Genomic DNA, 18,720 nt, shown 5'->3' with positions numbered 1-18,720 from the left:
AGTGCCGGATGATCCTAGTAGCACAAGTAGCTACATACATGTAGTAGCTACATGTACTACACGTGTAGTGTAGTATCTACACACATGTAGTAGCTACACACATGTAGTATCTACACATGTAGTAGCTACACACATGTAGTATCTACACACATGTAGTAGCTACATGTACTAGCTACATGAACTACACGTGTAGTAGCTACTACACGTGTAGTAGCTACACACATGTAGTATCTACACACATGTAGTATCTACACACATGTAGTATCTACACATGTAGTAGCTAAATTTCGATTTAAAGCTTTCGTGACTGCAGGGATTCATCTTCTTGGTTCTTTCGGTAAAGTCACGTAGAAGGGAAGTAATAAAATAATAAAATAAAACATAATAAATAATTCTCACGACGTTTCGGCCACAACGCAAGCAGCCGTCCTCAGGTGAAGACCAGGTCTGTCGGAAAGACAGCGTCTGAATTCAGACCTACTCTTTGTTCATTCAGACGCTGTCTTTCCGACAGACCTGGTCTTCACCTGAGGACGGCTGCTTGCGTTGTGGCCGAAACGTCGTGAGAATTATTTTATTATTTCCCTTCTACGTGACTTTACCGAAAGAACCAAGAAGATGTAGTAGCTACTATACATGCAGTAGCTACTACACGTTTAGTAGCTACTATACATGCATAGTAGCTACTACACGTGTAGTAGCTACTATACATGCATAGTAGCTACTACACGTGTAGTAGCTACTATACATGCAGTAGCTACTACACGTGTAGTAGCTACTATACATGCAGTAGCTACTACACGTGTAGTAGCTACTATACATGCAGTAGCTACTACACGTGTAGTAGCTACTATACATGCAGTAGCTACTACACGTGTAGTAGCTACTATACATGCAGTAGCTACTACACGTGTGTAATGAGAGCGCCACCTCCTGTGTGACATGGGGTGTTGTCTAGGGGAAGGACAGACAGTCCCCAGACTTGTGGTCGCGAAAGCCTCCCACGTGTTCAACTGGTTGAGAAGCTATAATAAGAGTTTTCCCCTTTTTTCTGGCAACAAAACTGAAACCTTTTACAAGGATTCATGTTATTGCATTAACCACAATACTTGTGGTCAAAATGCAAACAAAAAAACACACTGATAGTATACGCATTGTCCTTGAAACTGATTGGTCCACACCAGAGACGGCTTTCTTTTGAGCCTCGTCTCAATGGTGTGGACCAATCAGTTTCAAGGACAATTCATATATTATCAGAGTATTGTTTTCTGTTTGTATTTTGACCACAAGTATTGTGGTTAATGCAAACATTATTCCTCGTAAAAAGGTTTCAGTTTTGTTGCCAGAAAAAAATGGGAAAACCCCTATTATTATATTTTGGTACTGGCAAAGGAGGTCTAATGATGGGTGAGAAGCTTTTAACAACAATGATCACAACGTTTTGTTTAAGTGCACGTTGTTTATTTATTTATTACTGCGGTCCCACTCGAGGTACACGGGTCCTGCCAGCTGCTGGCATTGCGGGTGGCGATGGTGCTGCTGCTGCTGTGGTCTGTAGCCGAGGGGCACCCCCAGTGGCAGCTGACCCTGTGTGTTGCTCTACCAGTCGGGGTGGCGATGTTGCTGCTGCTGCTGTAGTCTGTAGCCGAGGGGCACCCCCAGTAGCAGCTGTCCCTGCGTGTTGCTCTACCAGTCGGGGAGGCGATGGTGCTGCTGCTGCTGCTGCGAGATGCAAGTCGAGGGATTTGTTGCAGGCGATTGTTGAGCAGTGGGGATGTGGTTGTGGCCGATAGCAGATCCACTGTGGGTGTGGGTTGAGCTGTGGGAGGGGAGCGGAGAGCCCGGAGGGAGCTCATGCAGAGCAGGGGGAGAGAACACTCACTCACACTCACTCACTCACCTACCCACTCACCCACTCACTCACCCACTCACCCACTCACTCACCCACCACACTCACTCACTCACACTCACTCACTGTCACCCTCACTCACACTCACAGTCACTCACACTCACAGTCACTCACACTCACAGTCACTCACACTCACAGTCACTCACACTCACAGTCACTCACGATCACTCACACTCACGGTCACCCACGCTCACAGTCACCCACGCTCACAGTCACTCACGATCACTCACACTCACAGTCACTCACACTCACAGTCACTCACACTCACAGTCACTCACACTCACAGTCACTCACACTCACAGTCACTCACGATCACTCACACTCACGGTCACCCACGCTCACAGTCACCCACGCTCACAGTCACTCACACTCACAGTCACTCACACTCACAGTCACAGTCACTCACACTCACAGTCACTCACGATCACTCACACTCACGGTCACCCACGCTCACAGTCACCCACGCTCACAGTCACTCACACTCACAGTCACTCACACTCACAGTCACTCACACTCACAGTCACTCACACTCACAGTCACTCACGATCACTCACACTCACGGTCACCCACGCTCACAGTCACCCACACTCACAGTCACTCACACTCACAGTCACTCACACTCACAGTCACTCACACTCACAGTCACTCACACTCACAGTCACTCACAGTCACTCACAGTCACTCACAGTCACTCACAGTCACTCAACTCACAGTCACTCACGATCACTCACACTCACGGTCACCCACGCTCGCTCGCTCACACACTCTCACACACACTCACACACTCACACACCCACTCACTCACCCACCAAACTCACTCACAGTCACCCTCACCCATCGTCACACTCACCTCTGTGGAACAGGGGTAGAACACACACACCTCACTTCCTCACTCTCTCGCTCTCTCGCTCCAGAGAGAGAGGCGGCCAATTGGGACAAAGCTGCAGGACAGCCTGGGACCCCACCATGGGAACGTGGAATTTCTGCTCGTATCTGGAGAGCGGTGGTGCGGCAGCGGTCAGCGCACTGCGCTACGAACCCGGCGACGATTATCCGAACCGGTCCTGGGCCTTCCCTAGGTCGACTCGGCCTCAAATGAGTAACCTGGTGCGGTGTGTAGTAAACATCGCCGCCACCGGGGAGACAAAGGCGGCCGGGCGTGGCGCTGGCCACCCGGCCCCTCGCGCGCCGTGCCGGCCTTCGTGGGTGCTGCTCGCTAGTGACGGCACTTGGCCCCAATAGTGTCGCAGGTTACACGGGGGAGCTTTGGTTGGGTCACGTGGTGGGGTCACGTGGTGGGGTCATGTGGTGGGACCACGTGGTGGGGTCACGTGGTGGGATCACGTGGTGGGCAGCTCCCATGTCAGCTTCGCAAGACGCAAATCACTGGCCGGCGTGTAGCAAGAGTAGATCAAATCAGGATGTGGTGCGTGTCCGCCCGTGTCTCTCTCTCTCGGTCTATCGAGCGAGGTCACTTCCACCAGCATTGGGACTGGCAAGGAACTTGCAGGGGCTGCGCTTTCGCCCTGAAATCTCAAAGAGATACTGCCTCACCAATGGTTAAATGCAAGGACACACACACAAGTATAAATTAACATTCCTGCATTGCCAACAACAACAACGAAAATACATACACTTCGATACGCCACAGTTAACCGACGAAACAATTATCGTAATGAATCAACGTTATTATGATAATCTCAAGTAAATTGCAGTTCTACAATCTCGTTCTAAGTCGGCGTCGCATTGGCTCAGAGGGCACCGCGTGACTAAAATGCCGGCTCCCGATTGGCCCTGGCGGTGCCCGTAAAAAGTAGCTTCCCTCGCGATATTTAGAATTAGTTTTTATAATAGTAACGACGGACGCCACGATTAGGCTAATTAGGGGAAAACATTTTAAGTAAACAGACGTTTGGCTACTTGCACAAGAAGACTGCATCATTATTGGCGTTAAATAGCTAAAATATTTTAAGGAACTAATGGAGGGTAACCTCCCCCCCCACACAACCCTTCATAGCTAAGTAACGAACATTGGTATCGTCCGTGCATAGGTTTACTGATTAGGACTCAATCATTACTGGAACATTGTGGGGAGGGGGGGGTACTCAAGACTTTTAAAACAAAACCCCCTCTCAATGAGAGACAACAAACTTCACTTACGATTACCCAAAGTGGATTTAAGTTATTGTGGGAAGGATATAAAATCATTGCCTCTACCCCTAGAATATTCATCCATTAAGTTAGTACATCCCACCGAGCAACTCGAGCTAATGAGACTATACCATTAAAATATATGCGACTGGGGGGGGGGGGTGGATAATAATTTACACAAAATCCTGGAAGTGAAACTGAATTAAGTTAAAAATCTCCCTTTTCTGCTCAATGGAGTCCACACTTGGCACAGTCTACACTTGGCACGGGCCCGCAATGAACGCCGACCTATTGGGACTGTACCATCGCGGGGGGTGGTTGGGGGTGTTCAGCGCTAGGTGGTGGAGCTTTGAGGTCGAGTGAAAAAGCGGGAGATGCGTTTGGCGCCCAGCTCGTGCCGCGTGACGGAGAGGCGGTGCTGCAGGTCCTGGAGACACGGAGACGCACATGGGGACACACAGAGGGTGACCATCATTGAGCAGTTGGGGGGGGGGTGATAGCAGTTCCACTGTGGGTGTGGGTTTGGCTATGAGAGTGGAAACAGAGAACCCGGGAGGAAACCCGTGCAGAGCAGGGGGAGATAACACACACTCGCACACTCACACAACCATTCACTCACTCTGTAGAACAGGGGGAGATCATACAAACTCACTCACTCACACAACCACTCACTCACTCTGCAGAACAGGGGGAGATCATACAAACTACACACTCACACACTCGCACACTCACACAACCACTCACTCAGTCACTCTGCAGAACAGGGGGAGATCATACAAACTCCACTCACTCGCACACTCACACAACCACTCACTCACTCTGCACAACAGGGGGAGATCATACAAACTCACTCACACACTCACTCATTTTGTAGAACAGGGGTAGAGGACACAAAAACTCCACACACACACACACACAGAGAGAGAAGCAGCGCCCAGTCCGGGAGTGGAACCCAAGCCGGCTTCTCCTCTCGGCCAGCGCCACCGCCGGCCGCCCCGAAGTCGAGGCCTGGTGCCGCCCCCACAAGCCTGACCACTCGCCTGGATCGTGCACTCGGCCTCCACCAGCCGGAGCTTGGAGGCGGCCAACTCGCGCTGCACGACCCCGAGCCGGCTCCTCAACGCGTCTCCATCCTCCTCCTCCTCCACCACCTTGTCCACCACCACCTTGTCCACCACCACCTTGTCCACCACCACCTTGTCCACCACCACCTTGTCCACCACCACCTTGTCCACCACCACCTCGTCCACCTCCTTGTTCAGGGATCCAGCCGAGATGCTCTCTCCCAGCGGCTCCAGCGAGCAGTCACCCTCCACCTCCACCTCCTTCATCTCTTCCTCCTCCACCACCACCTTGTCCACCACCTCCACCACCACCTTGTCCACCACCACCTCCTCCACCTCCTTGTTCAGGGATCCAGCTGAGATGCTCTCTCCCAGCGGCTCCAGCGAGCAGTCACCCTCCACCTCCTCCACCTTCACCTCGTCGCCGCGGGGTTCGAGCGCGACGTCTTCGTCTTCCTGTGGCTCACTCGAGGAGTCTCTCACGACCTCCTCCAGAGCCACCACCTCCACCTCCTCCTCCTCCACCACCTCCTCCTCCTCCAGAGCCACCACCTCCTCCACCACCTCCTCCTCCAGAGTCTCGTGGTGGAGTTCTGCTGGGTCGGAACTGGGCGAGGTCTGGGCCACAGAAAGCTGCTGCCACTGCTGCTGCTGCTGCCGCTGCTTCAGTAAGCCACTGAGCAGGGCTGAGCAACGAGCGCACGCCTGAGATCGACTCTGGACACACAGAGAGGGGGGGGGGGGGGCGGGGGGGTTCAGGGTCGCAAACGAACTTCACGGAGCGGTGGATTCCGTCGCTCCATCTCCTTCTCCATGATGGTGGGGGTGGTGGTGGTGGTTGTGGTGGTGGTTGTGGTCCTGGTTGGTGGTGGTGGTGGTTGTGGTTGGTGGTGGTGGTTGTGGTCCTGTTTGGTGGTGGTGGTTGTGGTGGTGGTTGTGGTCCTGGTTGGTGGTGGTTGTTGTGGTTGTGGTTGGTGGTGGTGGTTGTGGTCCTGTTTGGTGGTGGTGGTTGTGGTGGTGGTTGTGGTCCTGGTTGGTGGTGGTGGTGGTTGTGGGTGGTGGGGGTGGTTGTGGTCCTGGTTGGTGGTGGTTGTTGTGGTTGTGGTTGGTGGTGGTGGTTGTGGTCCTGTTTGGTGGTGGTGGTTGTGGTGGTGGTTGTGGTCCTGGTTGGTGGTGGTTGTGGTTGGTGGTTGGTGGTGGTTGGTGGTGGTGGTTCGTGGTTGTGGTGGTGGTTGTTCTCATTTCGGACGTGGCTCCCGCCCCTCCGTCTCCCACAGCGCGACCCTCGCGTTGAGTCAACACACAAAGACAAAGATCCCCCGTGTAGCCTCTAACAGACTGTAGGGGCAAGTGCTGTGTGAGCAGCGCCTATGAAGGCCGGCACTGTGACACACGAGGGGGTGGGTGGCCAGCACCATGCCTGGCTGCCTTTGTCTCCCCAGTGGCGATGTTTACACACAGCACCAGGTACCCATTTTAGGCCGAGTCGACCTAGGGGGAGGCCCAGGACCGGTTCAGATAATCGTCGCCGGTGTTGGCCGCGAGCGGGAATCCAACTCGGGTCGTAGCGCTAACCGCGGCGCCACCGCTCCCCACACAACCGCAACCACCACAGCAGCAGCAGCGCACGGCTCTCTGACGCTCTCCGCACAGTGCTCATTGTTGCTGGCCGCTGGGCGTTGTGTAGGAAGAGAGGGGGCCCCTCACCCGCACGAGGTCCATGCTCCTCCGTCCGTCTTCAGAGAGCTCCTCCAGCTGAGCACTCAGTCTGGAGCTCATCTGTGGACATCATCATCATCATCACCACCATCATCATCACCACCATCACCATCAATCACCATCACCACCATCAGGGCTCGAACCCAGGATCTCAGTGTCTCTGACACGGCCATTGTGAACCCCCTGATAGAGAGACACCCAGACCCAGGGCTCGAACCCAGGATCTCTGTGTCTCTGACACGGCCATCGTGAACCCACTGAGAGAGAGACACCCAGACCCAGGGCTCGAACCCAGGGTCTCAGTGTCTCTGACACGGCCATCGTGAACCCCCTGAGAGAGAGACACCCAGACCCAGGGCTTGAACCCAGGCTCTAGGAGTCACTGGCCGGGCCGTGGTGACCGCGAGGAGTGAGCACCTGCTTGTGGGTGGCGATGGCGTCGTGGTTGGCGACGGTCGCTCGCTCCACGCTGCTCAACTCCCTCCTGCACACCTCCTTCAGCTGCGGGGCCGGAGAGACGGGCAGGGGGGGGGGGGGGTTGGATGCACGCGGTGTGAAGGTCTGGAGTGAAGGGGTCACCTACGTGCCCCCCCTCCTGCGTCTCCCCCCGCGTCCCCTCCCCCTCATGTCCTCCCCGTGTCTCCTCCATGTCTCCCCCCGCGTCTCCTCCATGTCTCCCCCCGCGTCTCCCCCAGTGTCTCCCTCCGTGTCTCCCCCCGTGTCTCCCCCCGTGTCTCCCCCCGTGTCCCTCCCAGTGTCCCTCACCCCGCGTCTCCCCCGCGTCTCCCCCCATGTCCCCCCCGTGTCCCTCCCCCCACGTCTCCCCCCACGTCTCCCCCGTGTCACTCCCCCCACGTCTCCCCCGTGTCCCTCCCCCCGCGTCTCCCCCCGTGTCCCTCCCCCCGTGTCTCCCCCGTGTCACTCCCCCCGTGTCTCCCCCCGCATGTCTCCCCCGTGTCCCTCCCCCCGTGTCTCCCCACCAACCTGCGTTGTCTCCGTGTCTGCGCGTCTCTTCTCCTCCTCCGTCTCCTTGAGTCTCACACCCAACAGCTGCAGCTGCTGAGTCAGCAATTCCACCCGGCTCTCCACCTTGGGGGGGAGACACGGGGGGAGACACGGGGGGAGACACGGTGAGACGCGGGGGTGAGACGCGGGGGAGACGCGGGGGGGGGGGGGAGACGCGGGGGAGAGACGCGTGTGATAAACAAGGCACGAAGACACCCCATGCGCGATGGTTGGTGATTTGGTGAGTGGTGGGTGACTGGGTGGGTGAGTGACTAAGCCAGCAGCGAGTGGCGGGGTGAGAGTGACTGGCTGGGTGAATGGGGCGTAATAGCTCGGTGAGCTGAGCGAGTGGCTGGGCGAGTAGGTGAGCTAGTAGGCGGGTGAGTAGGCGGGTTGGTAGGTGAGTAGTTAAGCGAGGTGGTGAGAGAGTAGATGGGTAGGAAAGCGAGTAGGTGAGCGAGTAGGTGAGTCGTTGAGCGAATAGGTGAGTGAGAAGGTGAGCAAAGTAGTGAGCGAGGTGGTGAGCAAGGTGGTGAGTGAGAAGGTGAGCGAGGTGGTGAGTAGGTGAGTGATGTGGTGAGTGAGGTGGTGAGTGAGTAGGTGAGTGATGTGGTGAGCGAGGTGGTGAGTGAGTAGGTGAGCGGGTAGGTGAGCGGGTAGGTGAGTAGGTGAGTGGGTGAGTGAGAAGGTGAGCGAGGTGGTGAGTAGGTGAGTGATGTGGTGAGTGAGGTGGTGAGTGAGTAGGTGAGTGATGTGGTGAGTGTGGTGGTGAGTGAGTAGGTGAGTGATGTGGTGAGCGTGGTGGTGAGTGAGTAGGTGAGTGGGTGAGTGATGTGGTGAGCGAGGTGGTGAGTGAGTAGGTGAGCGGGTAGGTGAGTGAGGTGGTGAGCGAGGTGGTGAGCGAGTAGGTGAGCGATGTGGTGAGCGAGGTGGTGAGTGAGTAGGTGAGCGGGTAGGTGAGTGAGGTGGTGAGCGTCACCAGGTCGAGCTGGGCCCGCAGTGAGGCCTTGTCGCGCAGGATCTGCCGGGCGAGGTCGTCGTTCTCCTGCTCCAGGCGCAGGTTCAGCGCAGAGAGGCGCAGAGCCGACTCCTGGCGCACGTCAACAACAACAACAACGTCAACAATGTCAACATCGTCAACGACATATATGTCAACAACAACATTGCCAACAACGTCGTCAACTGTTTCAACAACGTCAATGACATAAACGTCGTCAACAACAACGTCAACAACATTGCGAGAGACGCCCTAGGGCCTGAGCCCCAGGCCCCCGGCGGTGCTGGCCGACCCCGGCGGCGGCCCCCACCTCCACGTGCCCCACCTCGATGTGCCCCACCACCTCCACGTGCCCCACCTCCACGTGCCCCACCTCCCCGTGCCCCACCTCCACGTGCCCCACCTCCACGTGCCCCACCTCCACGTGCCCCACCTCCACGTGCCCCACCTCCACGTGCCCCACCTCTATGTGCCCCAGGCTGGCCGGCTCGCCGTGGGGTCCCAGCGGGACGTCCTCCGGCGCCGTGGAGTGGGGGGCCCTGGCAGCAATCACCTGGGGGGGGGGGGGGGAGGGGCAGGGGTTGGAGGAGTACGACGTGAAGGTTTGGAGTGAAGGGATCACCCCACGTGTCTCCCTCCCCATGTGTCCCTCCCAGCGTCTCCCTCCCAGCGTCTCCCTCCCCCGTCTCCCCCCGTCTCCCCCGTCAGCGTCTGGTCCCCGCCTCACCGCGAGTCTCCCCGCCGTGAGGGCGCGTTGCAGGTCGCGGTCTTCATCCTCCTCCTGGACGAGGCTGCCCAACAGGTGGGCGTCGTACGCCTCCACGATGGACACCTCGGTCATCATCGTGCCCGCCCAGGCGCGCGGGAGGGTCGCACGCGGTGACGAGGACGATGCACCCACCCTCCTGTAGCGTTCACGCGCACACACACACACACACACCTGTACACACACACACACACCTGTACAAACACTCACACACACACCTGTACACACACACACACACCTGTACACACACACACACCTGTACAAACACTCACACCTACACCTGTACACACACACACACCTGTACAAACACTCACACACACACCTGTACACACACACACACACACCTGTACAAACACTCACACCTACACCTGTACAAACACCTGTACAAACACACCTACACCTGTACAAACACACCTGTACAAACACTCACACCTACACCTGTACAAACACTCACACCTACACCTGTACAAACACACCTGTACAAACACTCACACCTACACCTGTACAAACACACCTGTACAAACACTCACACCTACACCTGTACAAACACACCTGTACAAACACTCACACCTACACCTGTACAAACACACCTGTACAAACACTCACACCTACACACACACCTGTACAAACACTCACACCTACAAACACACCTGTACAAACACTCACACCTGTACACACGTGTACACACACACCTACCTGTATACACACACCTGTACACACACACACGTGTACACACACACCTACCTGTATACACACACACACACCTGTACAAACACACGTACACACACCTGCACACACACACACCTGTACAATCTACTGTAAACTCTCACACCTGTACGATCACACAACAACAACAACAACAACCGCCATTCGCCACTAAGTGGCGGTAATGTCACCACGACGCTTGTGCCAGGCTAGGTCCACGTTAATGCCACGTGAAGTGTCGAACGCCCGCCGGCAGGAGGTCACGGGAAAGACCCAGGTGCCACGAGTCTGACTGAGATGACCGAGATGATTGGCTGATGCACCACCTGTGCCCCTACTGTGCCAACTTGCTGTGTTTTAGCCACCCGGCGCTCCGCTCGTTGTTGTGAGCGTCGCTCCTCCGCCCTCCGTTGTTGTTGGAGGGCGACTGCCTCCAATTGCCCAGTAGCGTCCTTCACGAGCCTCCTCCACAGAGGCCGATCTTGACACCGCTGGTACCAGTCATCGGCAAGTCCACTCAGCTCCACGTCCTCCTGTACCACATCACTCCATCTCTTCTCTAGCCCGTGCCGCGCATGTTTAGCCCCCTCGATCCGGCCGAACAAAAGCTGTTTAGGCATGCGGTGGCTGGGCATGCGGGCTACATGACCCAGCCAACGCACCTACCCACTCACACACACACACACCTGTACACTCACACACCTGTACACACCAACACACGTGTACACACTCCCAAACACACTCACACAAGTGTACACACTCACCTCTACACACACACACACCTGTACACTCACACTCATCTCTAGACACACACACGTGTGCACACTCACCTCTAGACACACACACACCTGTACACTCACACTCACCTCTAGACACACACACGTGTGTACACTCACCTCTACACACACACACACGTGTGCACACTCACCCTGTATACTGTCAAGACAAACATCCCCAGGGTAGCCTGTAACAGACTGTTGGGGCAAGTGCTGTTATTGAGCGCCTATGAAGGCCGGCACTGCGGCACACGAGGAAGTGGGTGGCCAGCACCACGCCCGGCCACAAACACGCAGGCAGGCAGGCACGTGCACACGCAGGCACACAGGCACGCAGTCACGCGCACACACACGCAGGCACACAGGCACGCAGTCACGCGCACACACGCACGTACACACGCAGGCACACAGGCACGCAGGCACGCGCACACACGCAGGCACGCGCACGAGCTACCGGTTCACAATGACCGTGTCGGGGAAGGCGAGCGAGAGATGCCGAGAGCCTGGGCTGCAGTCCGGGTGTCGACCGCACAGCCACAGGGAGTACAACGCTGACTCATAGCATAGACTCACTCAGAGAGCCATAGACTCACTCGGAGAGCCATAGACTCACTCAGAGAGCCATAGACTCACACAGAGAATCATAGACTCAGACTCACTCAGAGAGCCATAGACTCACTCGGAGAGCCATAGACTCACTCGGAGAGCCATAGACTCACTCGGAGAGCCATAGACTCACTCGGAGAGCCATAGACTCACTCGGAGAGCCATAGACTCACTCGGAGAGCCAGACTCACTCAGAGAGCCATAGACTCACTCAGAGAGCCATAGACTCACACAGAGAGCCATAGACTCACACAGAGAGCCATAGACTCACTCGGAGAGCCATAGACTCACTCAGAGCCATAGACTCACACAGAGATTCATAGACTCACTCAGAGCCATAGACTCACACAGAGAATCATAGACTCACACAGAGAATCATAGACTCACACAGAGAATCATAGACTCACACAGAGAGCCACGGACTCGCACGTAGACCCACGGACTCGCACGGAGATCCACAGACTCACACAAGAGACCCACAGACCCACAGAGACCCACGGACTCGCAGAGACTCACGGACTCACAGAAACCCACGGCCTCGCACAGAGACCCACGGACTCACACGGAGACCCACGGACTCACGGAGACCCACGGACTCAGAGACCCACGGACTCACAGAGACCCACAGACTCACACGGAGACCCACGGACACCCACAGAGACCCACGGACTCACAGAGACCCACAGACTCACACAGAAACCCACGGAATCACACAGAGACCCACAGACTCGCATAGAGACCCACGGACTCACAGAGACCCACGGACTCAGAGACCCACGGAGACCCACGGACTCACACGGAGACCCACGGACTCGCACGGAGACCCACCGACTCACAGAGACCCACGGACTCACAGAGACCCACGGACTCACACAGAGACCCACGGAGATCCACGGACTCGCACGGAGACCCACGGAGACCCACAGAGACCCACGGACTCACACAGAGACCCACGAAGACCCACGGACTCACAGAGACCCACGGACTCACACAGAGACCCACGGACTCACACGGAGACCCACGAAGACCCACGGAGACCCACGGACTCACTGCCGACCGGCATCAGAGCGCTCCGCACGCGCCACGTGACGAGGTGTCGTCCTGCGGAGCGGCGCGTCACATCTGTGGCCGCCTCGACAGGTCAACGTCGCCTTCCTCCATTGCGTACTTCCTCTGTGGTGGCCACCACGAGGAGTGGGAGGGTAGGAGGTCTGGCCCTCCCCTAGGTTGACGCAGCCTTAAGATGATAACGCGTGGCTGGGGTGCGCGGTTGGTGGGGGCGGTGGGCACGTCGGGCACTTGAGGGGGTGGGGGAGAGACAAAGGCGGCCGGGTGACGTGGTTTCTGGTTTCTGAACCAAGTCTCCTCTGACCCCCCCCCCACCCCTTCCCCGTGTGGACCGTGACGCTTTTTATTTGAAATGACGTCTTTGATGACTGTAATCAATACAAATTAACCCGTAAAAACAAAGTTTTTCACTATGAATCCTTTATATGCGCGGCATCGGTTTTATTTTATTATTTATTTCTGTTTTTCTTGAGTAAGAGTTTCATTTTTATCACATTGGTATTTTAAATTAAATATTAAAAAAAAATTCCTAAAAAGTGGAAAATTGTGGATTTTTTTTCACGAAAATAAATTGTCACGCACAACGAGTCTATGTGCAAAATTTCAGCTCGATTGGGTTAAAAACGACCGAAAGATTTGCACGGTCGTAAGCGCGCAAGCAAGCAAGTGAACTTAATATAAAGGATTTAAAAATAAAAACGCTCTACGTTTTCGAGTGCGTGTTAGAGTCGACGCAAAGTGCAGGCCAGCGCACGCGCCGTGGTATAAACTAAACAACTTGTTTCGTAGTTACAAGGCAGGGCCCCAGCTGCCGTGGAGGTCTCTGTCAGAAGCGACGTGGCCACCACAAGCAGCTCAACCAAGAGGCCGATACCACCATCATCATCGTCATCATCGTCATCATCATCGTCGTCGTCATCTTCATCGTGGACAGCTATAGCAGCAGCCAAACAGTCTAAGCGATCGGTGGCAATGTTGACTCTCGATGTGGAGGGAGAAAATCCGGAGGACCCGGAGACTAAATCCACGCGACCACGGGGAGAGAGAGAGACGCAAACTCCAAATATACAGCAGAAGCAGCAGGCGTCAGGGTCGGGGTCGAACCCACGACCTCCTGTAGACCAGGCGAGGAAGTCAACATCTCATAGCCGCCGTGATGATGATGATGAGAGAGAGGCACAAACTCTGGATATACAGCAGCAGGCGATCGGGTCGGGGTCGAACCCACGACCTCCTGTATACCAGGCGAGGTGGTCAACATCTCCTGGCCACCGTGATGATGATGAGAGAGACACACAAACTCCAAATATACAGCAGGCGTCAGGGGTCGGTATTGAACCCACGACCTCCTGCACACCAGGCGAGGTAGTCAACATCTCCTGGCCACCGTGGCGCCCCTCTGTACATCACGCTCGACCGTGTCCACGTGCGGTATGTGCACACACACCCACACACACACACACTCACCTTCACACACCTACACCCACACACACCTACACACACACCCACACACACGCGCCTACATACACACACACCTACACTCACTCACCTGTACACTCACTCACCTGTACACACACACACCTGTAAACACACACCTGCCCACTCACTCACCTGTACACTCACTCACCTGCCCACTCACTCACCTGCCCACTCACTCACCTGCCCACTCACCTGTATACTAACCTGCCCACTCACCTGTACACTAACCTGCCCACTCACTCACCTGTACACTCACCCGTACACTCACTCCCCTACACACACACACACCTACACAAACTCACCTGTACACTCACTCACCTGTACACTCACTCACCTGCCCACTCACTCACCTGCCCACTCACCTGTATACTAACCTGCCCACTCACTCACCTGTACACTCACCCGTACACTCACTCCCCTACACACACACACACACACACCTACACAAACTCACCTGCCCACTCACTCACCTGCCCACTCACTCACCTGCCCACTCACTCACCTGCCCACTCACTCACCTGCCCACTCACTCACCTGCCCACTCACTCACCTGCCCACTCACTCACCTGTACACTCACACACCTGCCCACTCACTCACCTGCACACTCACACACCTGCCTACTCACTCACCTGTACACTCACACACCTGCCTACTCACTCACCTGTACACACACACACCACTCACCTCGTGTACAAAGTCACCTTGTGTAGTGTCAAAACAAAGGCAGAAACCCCCCGTGTATCCTGTAACAGACTGCAGGGGGCTGTGAGCGAGTAGCAGCAGCACCTGTGAAGGCTGCCGGCGCTGTGGCACACGAGGGGGTGGGTGGCCAGCACCACGCCCGGCCGCCTTTGTCTCCCCATTGGCGATGTTCAGACACCGCACCACTATACCACTACACCAGTACATTCACCCACCCACACACACTCATCATGTAAAACACACACCTACATACACACTCACCTGTACACACCTATACACTGTACTCACTGCTACATACACACCTACACACACACACCTGTACACTAACCTGTACACTCACCTATACACACACACACCTACACACATACCTGTACATAAACACACCTGTACACTCACCTATACACACACACACACCTACACACATACCTGTACATAAACACACCTGTACACTCACCTATACACACACCTACACACATACCTGTACATAAACACACCTGTACACTCACCTATACACACACACCTACACACATACCTGTACATAAACACACCTGTACACTCACCTATACACACACACCTACACACATACCTGTACATAAACACACCTGTACACTCACCTATACACACACACACCTACACACATACCTGTACATAAACACACCTGTACACTCACCTATACACACACTCACCTATACATAAACACACCTGTGCACTCACCTATACACACACACTCACCTATACATAAACACACCTGTGCACTCACCTATACAATGTTCTCACTACTATACACACACCTCTCTACATACATACACACACCTACATACATACACTCACCTGTACATAAACACAACTGTACTCACTGCTACATACACACCTACACACACACATACACCTACACACACACATACACCTGTACATAAACACACCTGTACTCACCTATGCAATGGACTCACTACTATACACATACAAACATACACACATACACACACTCACCTGTACAACCCACACACCTTTACACTCACCCATCCATACCATATAAACACACACCTGTACACACACCTGTACACACACCTGTACACACACCTGTACACACACCTGTACACACGCATCATGTAAAACAGACCTGTACACACACACACTCACCTACACACTGTACTCACTGCTACAGACACACTCACCTACACACACACACCTACACACACACACTCACTTGTACCACCTGTACACTCACCTGATGTACACCTACACACACACACCTACACACATACACACACCTACATATACACACACCTACACAACTACACACAGACACCTGTACACACCTACATATACACACACCTGTACACACACACACACACCTGTACACACTCACCTGATGCACACCGAGATACGCGACCGAGGCCGATCTCATCGGAACACCACAAATCGATTCCCCGTCTTCTCTCCCCAGTTCCGGGGGGGGCGGTGGTGGTGGTGTGTGGTGTGTGGGGGGAGGAGGAGGTCGCTTTAAGAGCGGCTGAGCAGGACTTTCCGCATTCCTATCGTGCTTAGAAAATATAAATTAAAAATACCCAGAGCCCGCCTTTAAATCGTAGCCGCAAATTAAGTCGCACGCACTGCGCGCGAATTGGCCGTCAAACACCCCCTGGGCGCCGCCTCAAGTGGTACGGTCGGCCCATTGAAATGAATGGGCGACTCGGGCGAATCCATTCGCGTGAGAGGGGGGGGGTAAAGTACCCAGTTCAATTAAATCCGTGACAACGCAAAGCACCTCCGAGGTGCTTACTAACAACACCCCCATGCCTGGGTGTTGCTCGTTAGTGGTACGGTCCGAATTGAGCGACTTGGGCGGATGTATTCGAGTTAGAAGGGTAGGAAGGTGGGGGTCTAAGCACCCAGATCATTTAAATCCATAACATATAGACGACATGTAAAGATAAAAACACCCCGTGTGAGATAAAAAAACACCCCTGTCTCGTGTCATATATGGTACGGTCTGCCCGTAGAAACTAATAGGCGACTTGGGCGAATCCATGCGCGTTAGAGGGGGGCTCAGGGTGGGGTCTAAGAAGCTGATAAAAGTCTCTCATCAACCAAAGATGATGGATCCTTGAAGTCACGAAAACTTCAAATCGATAATTGATAAAAGTCTGTTGAAAAAAAATCTGGAACGTATTATTTATATTTCATCACACCCCTGTGCCGTGTGATAATGGCACGGTCCGGTCATTGAAACTAATGAGCGACTTGGACGAATCCATTTAATTTAGAGAGGGGGGCAGGGGGGGGGGGCTTAAGTTTTCAGTTCATTTCAATCCGTGACAAAAACCCACTCACCCTGCAACGTGAATAAAAACCCCTACGCGGTGCCGCAGTGGTACGCTCCGCCATATGAATGAATGTCACATGGACTGGTCCAAATACACACTCTGAGTTCTTTCGGTAAAAGTCACCATGGAGGTAAAAAATGAAGTAAAAATTAATAAAAATAAAACAATAAAAATCACGACGTTTCGGAGGCAACACAAGCTTCCGTCTTCAGGTGAAACCGTCACAGGAAAATATCTGTACCTTATATAGTGGTTAAGGTACAGATATTTTGCTGTGACGGTTTCACCTGAAGATGGAAGCTTGTGTTGTCTCCGAAACGTCGTGATTTTTATATTTTAATTTCATTTTTTTACCTACACGGTGACTCTACCGAAAGAACTAAGAGTATGAATCCTTGCAGTCACGAAAGCTTCAAATCTAGAATTGATCCAAATTCGTTAGAGGGGGGGGGGGGGTAAGTAAATAACTGCACGTTAAAACCACCCCCCTTTGAATGTCAATAATGGTATGACCCACGGGTTGCGACCGGGTTGACGTGAACGGACTTGGACCAATCCATTCCTGAGCGGGTGCACGAAGTCCCAAGTCCACTTTCGATCTGACAATAAAACAACCCCCACACAACACGTGCAAAGGTTGATATTAAACACCCACCCCCCTCTTCTCGGTGTCACGATGGTACGGTCCGGACGTTGAAATGAATGCGACACTTGGGGACTGATCCATTCGCGAATTTAATGTCAAAATCAGACTAAACCATTGCACCGCAATAATAGGGATGCTGTCAAATTCAAATCGCCTTCATTACATTAACGTAACGATGCATGGATAAACCAATCATCACGTTGTGAAGTGACTCACGCAGCCAGCTATGGCTGCAGGGTTTGGTAGTACAAGTTGTTTAGGTCGTATACTGTGAAGTTTCGATCCACAGTTCCTATGATCACTGTTACATTGCTTTTATGGCTTTATTTTGGTTTGGCCATGTTTGTGTTGTTGTAGTACGGAGTTAGACTGATGGCTTTAATCTAAGTTGTCTTGTGGTTGTTGTTGTTTGACTTGCATCTCACTAGGATGTTTGCCCAGCGTTGGTGTACGGTGATTTTTTCTGAAAAACTTTGCAGTTTTTTACTGAATTTTTCCGTTTGTGCATTGTCACAGTCACTTTAAGATGTTTTCTTGTTTTTGTGTTTTGTTTGTTGCGGTTGCACCCGATTCAAGAGCCGAATGGCTCACATGGCGACATCTAATACATGAAACTGAAAATCACAGTTTTAGATCTGGACAGTTTCTGGGATCACCACCACCACTAACCACACAAACGCAGTCCAGGTGCTACAATAGTGGCGAGTTTGGAGGGCAGGACAACCCCACTGTTGTACCGCACTTCTATGCGACCCGCAATATGACCAGCGTGGTGAAGTATGGTCAAATGATAACCGCC

The 18,720-nt window shown here is 53.8% G+C and overlaps 1 protein-coding gene across 2 annotated transcripts; it reads right to left on the bottom strand.

Moving 5' to 3' along the window:
- Window positions 1–2,802: 2,802 nt before the first annotated feature.
- LOC133361154 (uncharacterized) lies at window positions 2,803–16,480 on the bottom strand. 2 transcript variants are annotated; one of them, XM_061580022.1, is made up of 10 exons: window positions 16,318–16,480; window positions 9,573–9,750; window positions 9,309–9,398; window positions 8,828–8,938; window positions 7,828–7,932; window positions 7,261–7,344; window positions 6,832–6,903; window positions 5,302–5,841; window positions 5,101–5,271; window positions 2,803–4,487 (listed from the first exon to the last, which is right to left on the bottom strand). In XM_061580022.1, exons 2-10 carry the CDS (start codon window positions 9,687–9,689, stop codon window positions 4,395–4,397), a joined length of 1,383 nt encoding a protein of 460 aa, XP_061436006.1. In that variant the 5' UTR covers window positions 9,690–9,750; window positions 16,318–16,480; the 3' UTR covers window positions 2,803–4,394. The 2 variants fall into 2 exon arrangements, with proteins under 2 accessions (XP_061436006.1, XP_061436005.1); XM_061580021.1 differs by having other exon boundaries at window positions 5,101–5,841.
- Between the last annotated feature and the right edge of the window lie 2,240 nt (window positions 16,481–18,720).

Source organism: Lethenteron reissneri, chromosome 71, assembly GCF_015708825.2.
Source record: "Lethenteron reissneri isolate LAM-NWPU_2019-01 chromosome 71, ASM1570882v1, whole genome shotgun sequence".
Classification (NCBI taxonomy): Eukaryota; Metazoa; Chordata; class Hyperoartia; order Petromyzontiformes; family Petromyzontidae; genus Lethenteron; species Lethenteron reissneri.
Note: the sequence above shows the minus strand (reverse complement) of the source record. Positions and strands in the feature narration are given on the sequence as shown.

Coding starts and splice junctions, on each gene's coding strand:
- LOC133361154 (XM_061580021.1), bottom strand. CDS start 9,689: ATGATGACCGAGGTGTCCATCGTGGAGGCGTACGACGCCCACCTGTTG. Junction 5,842..6,831: donor GGAGCATGGACCTCGTGCGG/GTGAGGGGCCCC, acceptor CTGTGTGTCCAG/AGTCGATCTCAGGCGTGCGC. Junction 4,488..5,100: donor AGGCCGAGTGCACGATCCAG/GCGAGTGGTCAG, acceptor CCGTGTCTCCAG/GACCTGCAGCACCGCCTCTC.